Here is a 15,112-nt window from a genome sequence, read left to right on the forward strand (position 1 = left end):
ACAAAGTCCTGAGGGAGTTACAGTGGAATCAGCTGTGATTTGAGGAAACGCTTGCTTTGCTCCATCCTAGCCTTTCGCCTGCTAGCCTATTGCTGCAATAGGCTGAATTTACACTGAGTAAATAATTCAGCTGTTGCCTAAGTAATAGCAACAGAGACCAAATGGGAAACAATTTAAAAATCTCCTTTTGAGACTTTGGAAAGAAATCTTTCCCCACTACTTGAGTCCAATCATTCAAGTGTTTTACCTGCTGTTAAAAGGTTCCCAAGGAAATGAGTCTTACCTTGTGAGGTTTCCCTTACCATAAAGGAGCTCGGAACAGGTTTTCTGTAAAATTCAAGATGGCAGTGGTAACGCAAGCGAGCAAACCAACCAGAAATAGATTTTGAGCATTGTCCTTTGGTGTTTCCACGAAATAATGAGGTTAGGTTCAGAAAAGAAAACAAAGACTCACTTAAATATTTTATTTCTTTATGCTAGTATTTCATGTGTATCTCAAAATCTAGGTCCTATTAAAACATGCTGTTAAAGGAATGATTTTAAAAATATATAGTGCCTGTCCTCTAGAGAAATAAAGAGGATGTTATATTTTGTTTCTCTGTGACATTTGGTGTACTAAGTGCACTTAAGTTTAGTAATTCACAGATGCAGTGCTAAATTAAATTGTCTGTCTGCAAAGCAGTTGGGAAAAGCAGAATGGCTTGCAGGAAACAAGTGTGTTGGTTTTGAGATTTCTTTTCTAATCCTCTGTGGCAAATGCTTACCAAAGTTGATTCTAAAGATAACCCCAAGAGCAAATCTATTGTGCACATTTATTTTCTTAAGAGGGCTATTTTAGGAGTCCTTAATATGAAACAAGACCAAACAGTGAAACAGATACCGCACCAAGACTGATTATTGTCTCACAGTCAAAGAGGAGAGGATTAGGAAGGAGAAATCATAGCTGGTTGACGGCTATCTGGACTCTTAGATAGTCGCCACTTTCCCCTCTATGCTTATTTTTATGCACCTGCATACTTTTTTTCTGAATAAAATCACCATCATTTTATATTGCTGAATGGAAAACAAAACCGATTCCTTTCAGTCATCTTCTAGTTTAAGCACTGGTAACTGGCTCTTAGTTTATGTTGGCTGCTTGCCAAGCGAAAGCAATTATGTGTAATAATAGAAAAATTAAGAGGTGAGTGTTGCTGTTTTACAGCAGGACATGGCAAAAACCATTTCCTTCTGTCAGCAGTATCTTGATTACACTCTCACACACAGTCTCACCCTTTTGTACCACATGCGCACGCGCACAAGTGCGTGCACGCGCAGGCGCGCGCGTGCACACACACACACACACACACACACACACACACACACACTATTTCCTGTGGGTTTTAACTTGAGGTCACTGAAACCAGAAAGAGGAAGAATGCAAACCACAGCTTTTGAAAGCAAATGAGAATAGAACTTTGCTGGTACAAAAAAAAAAAGGAATAATAAATGAACTGGAATAATCAATGCTAACCATGATTATTTTTCATTCTCACCCCCCCACACAGGTGTTCTAGTGGTCAATGTCACGTGGAGGAACAAAACTTACGTGGGCACCCTACTTGACTGCACCAAGCACGACTGGGCCCCTCCCAGGTATGAACAGACCCTTTTATTTCTCTCCTCCTTCCCCTATTCTCTGTTTGCAAGGAAACTATATAGAGAGAGATTAATAATACATAAAAGTCTGCCTGTAATTGAAACCAGGCAGAAGAGAAATGAGCAATTTAGGATTGAACACAGTAAAATGCAGATGCTGGATTTCTTTTCCATTGGGAGATCTCTATCCCTCACCTCTTCTCTGTGTCCTTTGTTTTCTTCTTTTCTCAGAATGGGAATTTGAACTGGATTGGAAGCTAGCTGGCTAAACTGTTTTCTTTAGTTTTCTGAGGAAGAATTTAAGCCCTTGGTAGCCTGTTCTCTTACAGTGTCAGACATTGTCAGTGGAAGGGTAGGATGTCTTTCCCTTGGCTGGGCCCGGCCCTTGAGCTACAGCAGTGTCAACTCCTCTTGGCTGCATTGTGTGCCTGGTGATCTCACCTGGCTCTTTTGGGAATGCTCATTTTGACGTCTGTTCCTTGCCTCCCTAGGTTTTGTGAGTCACCGACAAGCGACCTGGAGATGAGAGGGGGCCGAGGCCGAGGGAAGAGAGCGAGGTCTGCCGCAGCTGCCCCGGGCTCTGAGGCCAGCTTTACGGAGTCCAGAGGGCTGCAGAACAAGAACAGAGGGGGGGGCAATGGGAAAGGCAGGCGGGGCAGCCTCAATGCCAGCGGACGGAGGACACCCCCAAATTGCGCCGCCGAGGACATCAAAGCCAGCCCTTCCTCCACCAACAAAAGGAAAAACAAGCCTCCGATGGAGCTGGACCTGAACTCGAGCTCCGAGGACAATAAGCCTGGGAAGCGTGTCCGCACAAATTCCAGAAGCACTCCCACCACCCCTCAAGGGAAGCCAGAGACTACTTTTTTGGACCAAGGCTGCTCTTCTCCAGTGTTAATCGATTGTCCCCACCCCAACTGCAACAAAAAGTACAAGCACATTAACGGCCTGAGGTACCACCAGGCTCATGCACACTTAGACCCCGAAAACAAACTGGAGTTTGAACCTGACAGCGAGGACAAGATCTCAGACTGCGAGGAAGCCTTGAGTAATGTGGCACTTGAATGCAGTGAGCCAAGCACAAGTGTGTCAGCTTATGACCAGGTGAAGACACCGGTGTCCCCTGGCGCTGGGAATCCCCCTGGGACCCCCAAGGGAAAGCGAGAGCTGATGAGCAATGGCCCAGGTTCAATTATCGGTGCTAAAGCTGGGAAGAATTCTGGGAAAAAGAAAGGCCTTAACCACGAACTGAACAACCTTCCGGTCATCTCCAACATGACAGCCACATTAGACAGTTGCTCAGCAGCAGACGGCAGTTTGGCTGCCGAGATGCCTAAACTAGAAGCAGAAGGGTTAATTGACAAGAAAAATCTGGGAGATAAAGAAAAGGGCAAAAAAGCTAACAACTGCAAAATGGACAAAAACCTCTCTAAACTGAAAAGTGCCCGGCCCATCGCCCCTGCCCCAGCCCCCACTCCTCCACAACTCATCGCCATACCTACCGCAACCTTTACCACCACCACCACGGGGACGATACCCGGACTGCCCTCCCTCACGACAACTGTCGTTCAGGCCACACCAAAGAGTCCTCCACTGAAACCCATTCAACCAAAGCCCACAATTATGGGAGAGCCCATCACCGTGAACCCAGCTCTGGTGTCACTCAAAGACAAAAAGAAAAAGGAGAAGCGGAAGCTAAAGGACAAAGAAGGGAAAGAGACAGGAAGCCCGAAGATGGATGCCAAACTGGGGAAACTAGAGGACTCCAAGGGCGCCGGCAAAGATTTATCTGGGCATTTTTTAAAGGATCATCTCAACAAGAATGAAGGGCTGGCTAATGGACTGTCAGAGTCTCAGGAGAGCCGCATGGCCAGCATCAAAGCCGAGGCCGACAAGGTTTACACTTTCACAGACAACGCTCCCAGCCCTTCCATAGGGAGCGCCTCAAGGATGGAGTGCAGCACTTTGGTGAATGGGCAGGTGCCCATGGCCCCTCTGCACGTGTTGACTCAGAATGGGGCAGAGAGTTCCACAGCAAAGACGAGCAGCCCAGCCTATTCTGATATATCTGATGCTGCTGACGATGGTGGTTCTGACAGCAGGTCGGAGGGCATGAGGTCAAAGGCCAGTTCCCCATCAGATATCATTTCTAGTAAGGATGGTGTTGTAAAAGGGCATCCTTCAACCACAGCACAATCGTCTCAACTGAAAGAGTCCCTTTCTCCCTATTACCATGGCTACGATCCTTATTATTCTCCGAGTTACATACACCCTGGACAGGTTGGTGCCCCTGCAGCTGGGAACAGTGTGAGCACACAGGGACTGAAGATCAAGAAGGAGTCTGAGGAAGACGCCGAAAAGAAAGACAAGGCAGAGCAGTTAGATTCCAAGAAATTGGACCACAGTTCTGCATCCTTACAGCCTCAGCACCAATCAGTGATCACACAAAGACATCCTGCCCTGGCTCAGTCACTTTATTATGGCCAGTATGCCTATGGGCTCTATATGGACCAGAAGTCTCTGATGGCCACCAGCCCTGCCTATAGACAGCAATATGAGAAGTACTATGAGGACCAGAGGCTGGCAGAGCAGAAAATGGCCCAGGCTGGGAGAGGAGACTGTGAGAGGAAAAGTGAGCTCCCCTTGAAAGAGCTGGGCAAGGAGGACTCTAAACAGAAAAACATGCCATCGGCCACAATCTCAAAAGCTCCCTCTACTCCAGAGCCTAACAAAAACCATTCTAAACTAGGGCCATCAGTGCCTAATAAAACTGAGGAGACAGGTAAATCGCAGCTTCTCTCCAATCACCAGCAGCAGCTTCAGGCCGACAGCTTCAAAGCTAAGCAGATGGAAAACCACCAGCTTATTAAGGAGGCTGTAGAAATGAAATCTGTCATGGACTCTATGAAGCAGACAGGTGTAGACCCAACCTCGAGATTTAAACAAGTAAGATTGTGGAGCGTGGCCCCAACAGAGAGAGAGCAGTCTGAGACTTGTACATGTCTGGGCTTGGTCTGGTTAGACTTCTGAGGCAGGAAAGAAACCCCCATTAGGGCGTTTTCCTCTTCTCTTGAAAAAAATCTTAAGATTCTCAGGAGTTACTTTGGAGCGTGACCATTTTCTTGTCATGTTGTGTAGTAAAAGGCACTGCGGATATGCGCTTTGCAGACTTGTGTTCCATGCCACTAACTCACACAGTGATTCTGATGAGGTCCCTTAATTTCTTACTTAGACTAAGAGGAGAACATTCTGCCACAGGGCTGCAGAATGCCCTTCTAAGTCTGAGATTCTGAGTCTGATCTCTAAAATATTTGTTCGATTGTACTTCTAAATTTCCATTGGCATCTTCCTGGAAGATAATAAGAACTGGGTCCCTAAATTCACATTTCCCATTCATCCTTTTAATAGAACTTCACCCAGAGGTCTTTCACACAGAGTGAGATGCCTCGATTTCGCTTTTACAGTCTGTGTTAAGCACCCCACAGCAGAGCTCAGTGCCGAGCTTCTGTGAGGAGGTTTGGGTTACGGGCCTCAGCAGCTCTTCCACAGCCCTGAGGTCAGCCCACCTGAGAACACCTGAGAATTGGTCACCGTGAAGCCACACATGTGCTAGCACTTTCTGTCATGGTTTAGACATCCTGACTCACATTAATCCTGGTATTTCCCAGCACTACACACACCCACCCCATCCCAATGCTTAGATACTTCTGGGCACATCAGAGCGAGAATCCTTAGGCCTAACTTTGAATGTTCACTCAGGACTAGTATCCAGTGGGTTTATATTGTGAATGAGATGGGGCCACAGAGGCCATTAGGATTCTCAGTTCTCCCCATTGCAGAGACCTAAATCAGACTCTTGCTTCACGGGACTGCAATAGAACGACACAATTTTGGGGGATGCGGGGGGTGGGGTTATAGATGACTTTGTTTTCCAATAGAGAAGCCATAATGTGTGCTATTAATTTGAAACTTTGTTTTGATTAAGATGTTAGCACATAATGACAAGTAGGCCAATTTATTAAGCCACAGCTGTTGTCGATGAAGAAAATGTATCAGGAAACCAAGAGTTTTTCCTCATACGTGATGTTATTAGTTGTAGCAATTATTTAAATTTAGAATTATTAGCTTGAGTTTTTTATTCTTTTTACCTATGCAGGATTATAAAAGGAAAATGAAAGTTGGCTTAAATATGTCTGAGGATGTTATTTAGTGTTGAGAAATGACATTAGGGGCCCAGCTCTGAATTCCAGCCAACCTGAGTTTGATGCCCAGCTACACAACTGGGCAGCAGCACGACCTTGATGGTTGAACACTCAACATTTTGGTTTTGTCTTCTTTCCAAGGAATCAGTAATCACATCTACCCCAGACATTATTACTTTGTGAGAGAAAGAGATAAAACTTTAGCACAGTGCCTAGCACATAAGTAAAAGTTAACTTGGTATTAAAATTAATAGTAATGGTGCTGTCATGATGAAGAATATATTTTCTTAAAAATTGAAACTTTAAGACAAATGTTTTGTTGTTGTTTGTTTTTAAAAAAATCAGGATCCTGATTCAAGGACATGGCATCATTACGTATACCAGCCCAAATATCTGGATCAGCAAAAATCAGAAGAACTTGATAGAGAGAAGAAATTAAAAGAGGATAGTCCAAGGAAAACTCCTACTAAAGAGAGTGGTATGCCCAGCCTTCCTGTATCATTAACGAGTATTAAAGAGGAGCCCAAAGAGGCCAAGCGTCCTGATTCTCAGTCCATGGAGGAGAACAAGCTGAAAAACGATGACCGAAAGACTCCTGTGAACTGGAAGGACTCTCGGACAACGAGAGTGGCTGTCTCCTCACCCATGAGTCAGCATCAGTCATACATACAGTACTTGCATGCCTATCCGTACCCACAGATGTACGACCCCAGCCATCCTGCATACCGGGCTGTCTCTCCTGTCCTCATGCACAGTTATCCTGGTACGTGTTGTGGCTTCTAACAGTGTTGGACAGAAGAGGCTATGTTCAAATAATAACTGTTAAAAAATCAAGATAAATTAGTAGCTTCAAGTGTGGCATTTGTTTTGCTTGTTTCTAAGCAGCTTAAAATCCCAAAGATGAAACTGATTTAATGTAAGATTTTTTTTTTTAATGAAATGTCAAGAATCCTCAGCTATGGTTTCTGTAGTCTCTGATGGTCTGCTGTAGCTGTTAGACTGACAGTTACTTTATTGCCTGTGAAAATATTCCAAGCACTTACTGTCATAATCATTATAGTTACTATTTCTTTCACTTAGGCGGACACATAAATGTATGAAATGGCTGTAAGCTCAATTCTGTTTATAACCTCCGTTCATCAAGATGAATTAACTGGGAGAAGAAAATCGGAGAGCCTAGATACAGTTTTAACGATGATGTAGCCCATTCTTAACGTAACCCCCTATTTTAACATCTCCGACTCTTATCCCAAATTCATGTAACCCAAATGACTTTTTTTTAAAGATGTAGCCTGTAACTTGATGTGGCATTTGTTGTTTATCTGCAGGGGCCTATCTCTCTCCAGGATTTCATTATCCTGTTTATGGGAAGATGTCAGGGAGAGAAGAGACAGAGAAAGTCAATACCAGCCCTAGCATCAACACGAAAACAACCACTGAATCGAAAGCACTGGATTTGCTCCAGCAGCATGCCAACCAATACCGCAGCAAGTCTCCTGCTGTAAGCCTCCTTTTGTTGTTATTTAAAAGTACTGTGTTTGGGGGAGAGAAGGGAGCAAGCTAGAGAACAGTCTTGAAATATAAATGGTTTTGGAACCCAACTGTGATTTCAGGATGCCGTTTTATCCTAATATATAAAGAATGGATTGTTCAAAGGAAAGATGCTTTCACACATGAGGGAAAATTGTTAGAGCATGTATGTCAGTAGCAGCTTTTCTATTGCAAAAATCTAGTGTACTTTGCTTACCCAAGGGGGTGCTTGTTAGGTGGAAATTTAAATTCGTAGGAACCAACTTTTGGTGCAGAATATTTTTGATAAAACCTTTGAGAAAGTAGGTAACAGAGGACTCAATTTTATGGCATCCTTGTAAGTAAATACAAGGTCAATAAAAACTGTTGACCTTTTGGGCAAATTGAACTTTTTAAAGAATGTTTTCTTTTGGGACCGACTTTTAAAATCGGGGATTTGATATTCAAATTCACATGACTTTTTTCTCTTAAGATGATAGTAAATCCAGTTCAAAACCCCATGGCCATAATTGATGAGAGTATGTAGCCCATCTAGTCAGTGTGTCCTTTTCCTACCAATGTAAGCATGGACATGAATAGAACCTACCCAGCCTGCAGCACTCATCTTTGCTGTTAGCTTGACTTCCCTAGAGATTTGTGTTTCTCCTCCTTCTGTCAGCCCTCGGTAGTCACATGGTCAGTGTTCATAGTTGGGGGCCCATCACGAGCAAGGCTGAGTTCATTTTATTCAGGCACATATTTGAGTCTTGCACAGTGTGAGGATCATCTGCAAGAGTGAGTCACTTGGCTAAGGAGTGAGAGCTGCATCTGCTGCTTTTTGGCCTCTACTCATTGTCATGTCCTTATAACTCTGCTGAAGTAATACAGGTGTGTGTCTTTGTGAAAGATGACTCTCCCTCCAAAAGGCAACTGCTCTAGTCCTAGTGACTATTGTGAAGAGAGACTAATCAAAGGAAATGATGGTTCTTGGCTAGAAAGGAGAAGTTTAAAACGATTTAAAATGCAGTATCTGCAGTCGAATTGAGTCCACCAGAGACTCTAGAGAGACTAGAAATGGTGGTTTATGATTCTTTTTTGTGAGTCTTCCTTCTAGTACAAAGGTTTTTGTTTTGTTTTGTTTCCCATTTTTTCCCCTGTGACGAGATAAACAAGGAGACTCAAGGTTTATTTTTAAGTGAGAAAGAAAACTTTAATGAAGGGTGGTTAGGTTCTAAAAGGTAGAAATGCATTGGAAACCAGCATACAAGTTTACCCAAATTATGATTCGAGAAAACAAGTCTTCCCTATGAGCGTTCAGTAATTGAGAGATTCAGAATGTGATCACAGGGCATCAGTTTCCTGCGTTATATATTGGCTGGCATATAATATTGGGATGTGTATTTTCAACAGAACAAAATAAGTACAGATATACTTAAAATTATGAGATAGGTTCTTCCTATAAAATATAAATGAAACAGAAATGTAATTTGAAAGCTAGACCTTTTAAAAAACCCTCTAGAGCGACGACTTTTCCTTGACCCGTATATAAAAATGATTTCTGGGAAGATATCAGGTGGATTCTAAACCTGCAATTATGAGTGGACAGAGAGAGGAGTCCTCTTACTGAAGTCATTTGAGGAAAACAGTGGTAGCGCTTGGTTTATTTTGGGTGGAGCAGTTCTTTAGTGTTGGCTTAAGTTCAGCTGATACTGATGCATGTCTTTTGAAATTATCTTCAGTTAATAAAGAGTTGTAAATATCTTTATATCTACTTTTTAATTATTAAAATGAGACTGCCATAGGGACAAAGGTTGTTTACTACTCCTTCAGGTTGTTTTGGGGAGCATTAAGCAGGGAGCATTTCTCTTTTATGTTGCAGCCTGTGGAAAAAGCTACAGCTGAGCGCGAACGCGAGGCAGAAAGGGAAAGGGACCGTCACTCACCCTTCGGCCAGCGGCACCTACACACGCATCACCACACCCATGTTGGCATGGGTTACCCTCTAATCCCAGGTCAATATGACCCTTTTCAAGGTCAGTGACTCTATCATCATGTGACTTTGTCCATTCTACTTTGGAAAAGAGTTGGCAAAACTGCATTTTACATCGTTAAATACAAATATCGAGCTTTGGGGTAACATGAGCTCTCGGGAGGGTTTTTTTGTGTTTTTTTTTTTTTGAGTTGGAGTCTCACTCTGTCACCCAGACTGGAGTGCAGTGGCACGCTTCCAGCCACTACAGCCTCAACCTCCTGGGCTCCGGCGATCCTTCCGCCTCAGCCTTCCATGTAGCTGGAACTACAGGCATGCGCTACCATGCCCGGTTAATTTTTGACTTATTGTAGAAATGAGGTCTCACCAAGTTGCCCAGGCAGGTCTCGAACCCGCAGGCTCAGGCAATCCACTCACTTCAGCCTCCCAAAGCGCTGGAATTACAGGCTGAACCACCGAGTCCAGCTTCGGGAGGGTTTTTAACACTGATTTCCTAGTATTTCCTAGTGACTCAATAAGGCTATTCCCACATCTTTGTATTCTATTGAGACATGAAATGGCCGCCACTTAATAATTGTCACTAGTTGATGTTATCCGTGGCTTACTGTTATCTCACAGGCTGAGGGCGGTGGCCAGTGTCTGGGGCACTGAATATAACACTCAGAAGATCAGATATCTATTTCAGGGAAACAGGAGAAAAAAGGAAGGGGATGGTGGAGGCTTTGGTGAAATTACTTGTTCTGATTTCTGCAGGCCTTTTAAGTTGGTCTTTTCCCATGGAAGTAATAGGAATAACATGATCAGGTTTAACACTTTTTGTAACTTAATTCCAGGGCTGTTCACTGTTCTTCAGTGCTATGACTCATTCACTAAAGATGAAGGTTGAGAAAGAGAAACATTTTATAAAACTTACAGAATAGATATGAGGGAGTTTACTGACTCTGCATGTATGATCTGTCCCATCTCATAATAATAGGGGCTGGGTGGTAGCACATCTTTACCACTTGCTAGGATCTTGCTGTCTTAGCTTGGGCTGACCCATAACAAAATACCGCAGGTTACATGGCTTTAAGTAATAGAAATTTATTTTCACACAGTTTTGGAGTCCAAGAATTTGAGATCAGGGTGCCAGCAGGACGAGTCCCTGCTGAGGCCTCTCTTCCTGGTTTGTAGATGGCAATCATCTTGCTGTGTTCTCATATGATCTCTTCTTTGTACGGACTGGTGGGTGGGTGTGAGGCTAGGGAAGCTCTGGTTATCTCATCTTTTTTTTTTTTGAGTCAGAGTCTCACTCTGTTAGCCCAGACTGGAGTGCAGTAGCACGCTTATGGCCACCGCAGCCTCAACTTGCTAGGCTCAGGCGATCCTTCCGCTTCAGCCTTCCAAGTAGCTGGAACCACAGACATGTGCTACCACGGCTGGCTAATTTTTTGATTTATTGTGGAAACGAGGTCTCGCCATGTTGCTCAGGTTGGTCTCGAACCCCTGAGCTCAGGCAATCCTCTCACCTCCACCTCCCAAAGTGCTGGGATTATAGGTTTGAGCCAACATGCTCGGCTTCTATTCTTATGAGAACACTAATGTTACCATCTTACAGCCTCCCCTATATACCTCTTATAACCATAACTACCTCCTTAGAGACTCTATCTCCAAATATTATACAATCACATTATGGGTTAGGGTTTCAACATGTTTTGGGGAGACACAAATTTAGTTCATAGCACTTGCCAAGCTGCCTCTTACTTGCTGTTGTGTAGCTATAAAGTAAGATAGTATGTTTGAAGGTATTTCCAAAAGTGGGAAGTGATTTGTAAATGTGAAGGGGTCATTTTTTTTTTTTTTGAGTTGGAGTCTCACTCTGTTGCCCAGGCAGGAGTGCAGTGGCACGCTCATGGCCACCACAGCCTCGACCTGCTGGGCTCAGGTGATCCTTCCCCTCAGCCTTCCAAGTAGCCGGAGTCACAGGTGTGTGCCACCACATCCGGCTAATTTTTTGGTTTACTGTAGAGATGAGGTCTCACCGAGTTGCCCAGGCTTTTCTTGAACTCATGGGCTCAGGCAATCCTCTCACCTTGGCCTCCCAAAGTGCTGGGATTATAGGAGTGAGCTACTATGCCTGACCATAACGGGTCATTTTTATTTATTCAACTCTTGTTATTTAGTGTTAGTTCATGGTGTTCAAAAGGAGCATCTCCGTTTCTTAAACAACTTGTATTAAGTGTGAGAAGAACTTGGAAGAGAGTTTTTTTCCTAACACCTTACATCTGTACGTAAATGAAGTGTATATATGAGCAGAAAATCTTGTCACTTTTAAGATATTATTATTATTATTTTATTGTAATGTTTTAAGTCACCTCTGGGAAACTTATCTAATATAGTCAAATAAAGGACATAGAATGAGAGAGTAATCTTCCCTAGTTTGCATGTATTTACTCTATTTTCCCCCAGGACTGTTTTCTGTCGAATTTAAGAGAGTTCTCTTTAGGCAACTTCATGACATTTAGAGCTATTACAGTCTCTGACTGCTACCTTTGTCTCGCAGGGTAAAAGTTAAGGCTATTTCTAAGTTTGAATCATGGATTCCATGTACCTTATGGGATGCATTGTGTTCAATCACTGGAGAAAATGTTAAACTGATAAAAATTATGATGAAAGTATTGTATTCTAAGCAAATAGCATACAGCTTCTATAATGCATTGTGACTTTTGATTCCTGTTGTTACCTGGTACCTATTATTTCTCCTGAGCTTCCTATTCAGAAATGCATGCAAATCATTTAGCACCACGCAGAGTCAGAGAGATGGAATGCTATATCTTCTTTGAATAGCTATTAAGAAAACAGCAGAGTATTCAATAAAGGGATAGATACTGGATAGACCAAGCAGTTTGTACTTTGTCCTTACCTCTTGCAATGTTTCAGATGTGTGTTAAGGAACATCGTTGTTACCGGGTCTGTGGCCCTTCACCCCTGGACCTGTCTGTACTCTTATCTTTCTAAAGGTCACACGAACTCTACATTTTTCCCCCATTAGGCTTGACCTCTGCTGCCCTCGTTGCCTCTCAGCAGGTGGCTGCCCAGGCATCTGCATCTGGAATGTTTCCTGCACAAAGAAGGTAAATATCCTCTACATTTTGAATTACTTGTCTAGATAGAGACATCTTAATGGTTGGAAGGGAGCAAGTACAGGTTTTTTAAACCAAAAACTTAGCTCCTTGGGCTTTATGTCATTGTAATGAATCTGCTTATTCACATGTGACTTGTATTCCGTGAACCTCATTCTAGAAATGTAATGTGGATTAGTAATTCACCCATTAGTTGTTTTTTTTTTTGCGTTGGAGTCTCACTCTGTCGCCCAGACTGGAGTGCAGCGGCCGCTCCCGGCCACCGCAGCCTCGTGCTGGGCTCTGGCGATCCTTCTGCCTCAGCCTTCTAAGTAGCTGGAACTACAGGCATGCGCTACCACACCCGGCTAATTTTTGATTTATTGTAGAGATGAGGTCTTACTAAGTTGCCCAGGCGGGTCTTAAACCCGCGGGCGCAGACAATCCACTCATCTCAGCCTCCCAAAGGCGCGGGATTACAGCCTGAGCCACCGAGCCCGGCTTAGTTTTTTAGACAGTTGAAATTTTCTTGTGTTAGCCTCACAGCTTTGCTAAAATCATTCACCACGACTCTCTTTGTTTTATTATGTTTAAAGATAAAGTAGCAAATGGAGATTTATTTTCATAATGCAAAAGGTAATGTTCTTTGATATTTTATATTATTCCTTATAACTTAGGAAAATAACTTAAAGGGATTAAATTATCAATATTTTTCACAGTGTGTATCATTACCATTCACTTTCTCTGGAATTGAATGCCACAAATTGAATGGATTTAAAATAAAGGCCTGTTAATCATATGGTTTTCGGGTTTGCTGTGTCAAATGTTGCTAGAACCCTGTGCTAAGGTTTGCTTTTCTTTTACAGAGAATAACAAGATTGGAAATGTACGTTGTCATGTGACTGGATCACATGGGGAAGCGCTTTATACAGACATCAGTTCCATGGTGTTAATTTGAAATGCCTTAATGGCAGGCAAAAACCAGTCATTTCATTTTTGTAAATTACAGATTTTATCACAGAGTAACAAATGTTGCTGTAATTAAACTTCTGTTTTATATATATATACGTATACATATCTGTATATATACATATATATATATATACATATATATATATTCTTTACTTTTTGTATCAGTAACCAGGCTCGCACACACAGGGTCTGCTGCCACGTCGCAAACCACTCAGTAAAGGAAATTTAAAAATGTATTTGTCATGTTGAAAAGTGTTAGCCACAGAAGGCTGCTTACTTCCTTTTTCTTTTCCTTTTCAATTGTAAATAAATAATGTTATGTATCAGTGTGCCTGAACCTTGCATATCCTTCACATATTTCCCGAAAGCCCCTCAGAAAGGCTAACTGTGATGATGACACTTTGGTACAATTTAGATGTCTATTTGGTGGCTCCTGTAAAAGACGCATCAGTGTAAAATGTTCCTGTAGTCACTGTTTGTACTTGTGTATTGTGGAAAAAAATACTTTTGGAAGGCATGGGGTTGCCAGTACCACAAAAACTGTGTTGTATATAATGTAAAGATTTAAATGGGGAAATAATGAGCATCTGTGAATAATGAGGTGTCATTTTTTGATAATCTTGAATGGCAAATAACCCAATAGCCTGCGTACCAGAGACATCTGTGATTGTTCTATTACTTGAATAGTCCTGCAGTCTTTTTTTTTTTTTTTTATGTTTACAATTATCCAGTTTTAGAAGAGAGAGACTTTAACGCCATTGCCTGGTTACTTGTTTTATGCTGTAATCTAGTTTATTTTATGTAAAATGTATATTGAATGCTTTCCTTTTTTATACCTGCCTTAAATAATTTGGCAATCAGAATTAAAAAGGTTTTTTTTTTTTTATAATGGCTTCTTGTCTGTCTCAGTTATTTCTAGCCGGCTAGTAGTGGTACTGATTTTCAAAGAAGGTGTCTTAACATTATGAATGCCCAATACATAAGATACAGCACACGGATATTAACTTTTCTTACATGTTACACAGGTATAGCACCAAATCATGTATTTGACTCAGAAAGTGTATCTACATCTACAGGGTGTTTACTCCAAATGTGGAACATGTTATTACTACAAATTGGTAGATAAGGGTTTCTCTGTGTAATGGAATGATACTCCGAAGCTGTAAGTCCTGTGATGTGTAGATAGTAGATAAAATATGTAAAAACTCAGCTAGCTATCATTAAATTGATTTGCTAGAATATTTTATGCCAGATTTTAACTGCTTCCCCCCTACTCCCTCTCTTCCTTTTTGAATAAATACTTCTCGAGCCCCTGCTTTATCCCCGGCACTGTACAGGGTGCTGGGATATAGCAACAAGCAAAGCAGACAAAAATTCCTGTCCTCATAGAGCTTACATTTGTTAGTAGGTGGCATAAGCATTTGATAAAATATCTAAGTATTATGCAGAATATGTTAGATGGCTGATAAGTGCCATGAAGAGAAATGGAACATGGGAGAAGGCATGGTGAAGATGTGTGGGAGGGTGCAAAAACCCCAAATTGGGAGTGTGTGGCATGTGTTTGGACTGGTTGATTTCAGTGATTCATTCCAGCTGTATGTTTTCAGATTTTATTATAATTGCTAATGACAGTTCTACCACTTGGTTTACTAAATGTTCTTTAAGTTGACAATTTGTCGTGGTATAATTTGGTTAGTTCTACC

The 15,112-nt window shown here is 42.2% G+C and overlaps 1 protein-coding gene across 2 annotated transcripts in view; it reads left to right on the plus strand.

Moving 5' to 3' along the window:
• Positions 1–14,300, plus strand: part of ZNF608 (zinc finger protein 608) — a 117,802-nt gene extending 103,502 nt beyond the window's left edge. For both annotated transcript variants that reach the window (XM_021711555.1, XM_021711556.1), the window contains 7 exons: positions 1,545–1,632; positions 2,127–4,581; positions 6,183–6,600; positions 7,166–7,338; positions 9,226–9,379; positions 12,368–12,449; positions 13,304–14,300. In XM_021711555.1, the coding sequence (XP_021567230.1) occupies positions 1,545–1,632; positions 2,127–4,581; positions 6,183–6,600; positions 7,166–7,338; positions 9,226–9,379; positions 12,368–12,449; positions 13,304–13,310 (3,377 nt within the window). In that variant the 3' untranslated portion in view covers positions 13,311–14,300. The remainder of the gene's footprint in view (positions 1–1,544; positions 1,633–2,126; positions 4,582–6,182; positions 6,601–7,165; positions 7,339–9,225; positions 9,380–12,367; positions 12,450–13,303) is intronic.
• The last annotated feature ends 812 nt before the right edge of the window (positions 14,301–15,112 follow it).

This window comes from Carlito syrichta, unplaced genomic scaffold (genome assembly GCF_000164805.1).
Source record: "Carlito syrichta isolate Samal-C Ts95f unplaced genomic scaffold, Tarsius_syrichta-2.0.1 Scaffold302362, whole genome shotgun sequence".
In the NCBI taxonomy this organism is placed as follows: domain Eukaryota; kingdom Metazoa; phylum Chordata; class Mammalia; order Primates; family Tarsiidae; genus Carlito; species Carlito syrichta.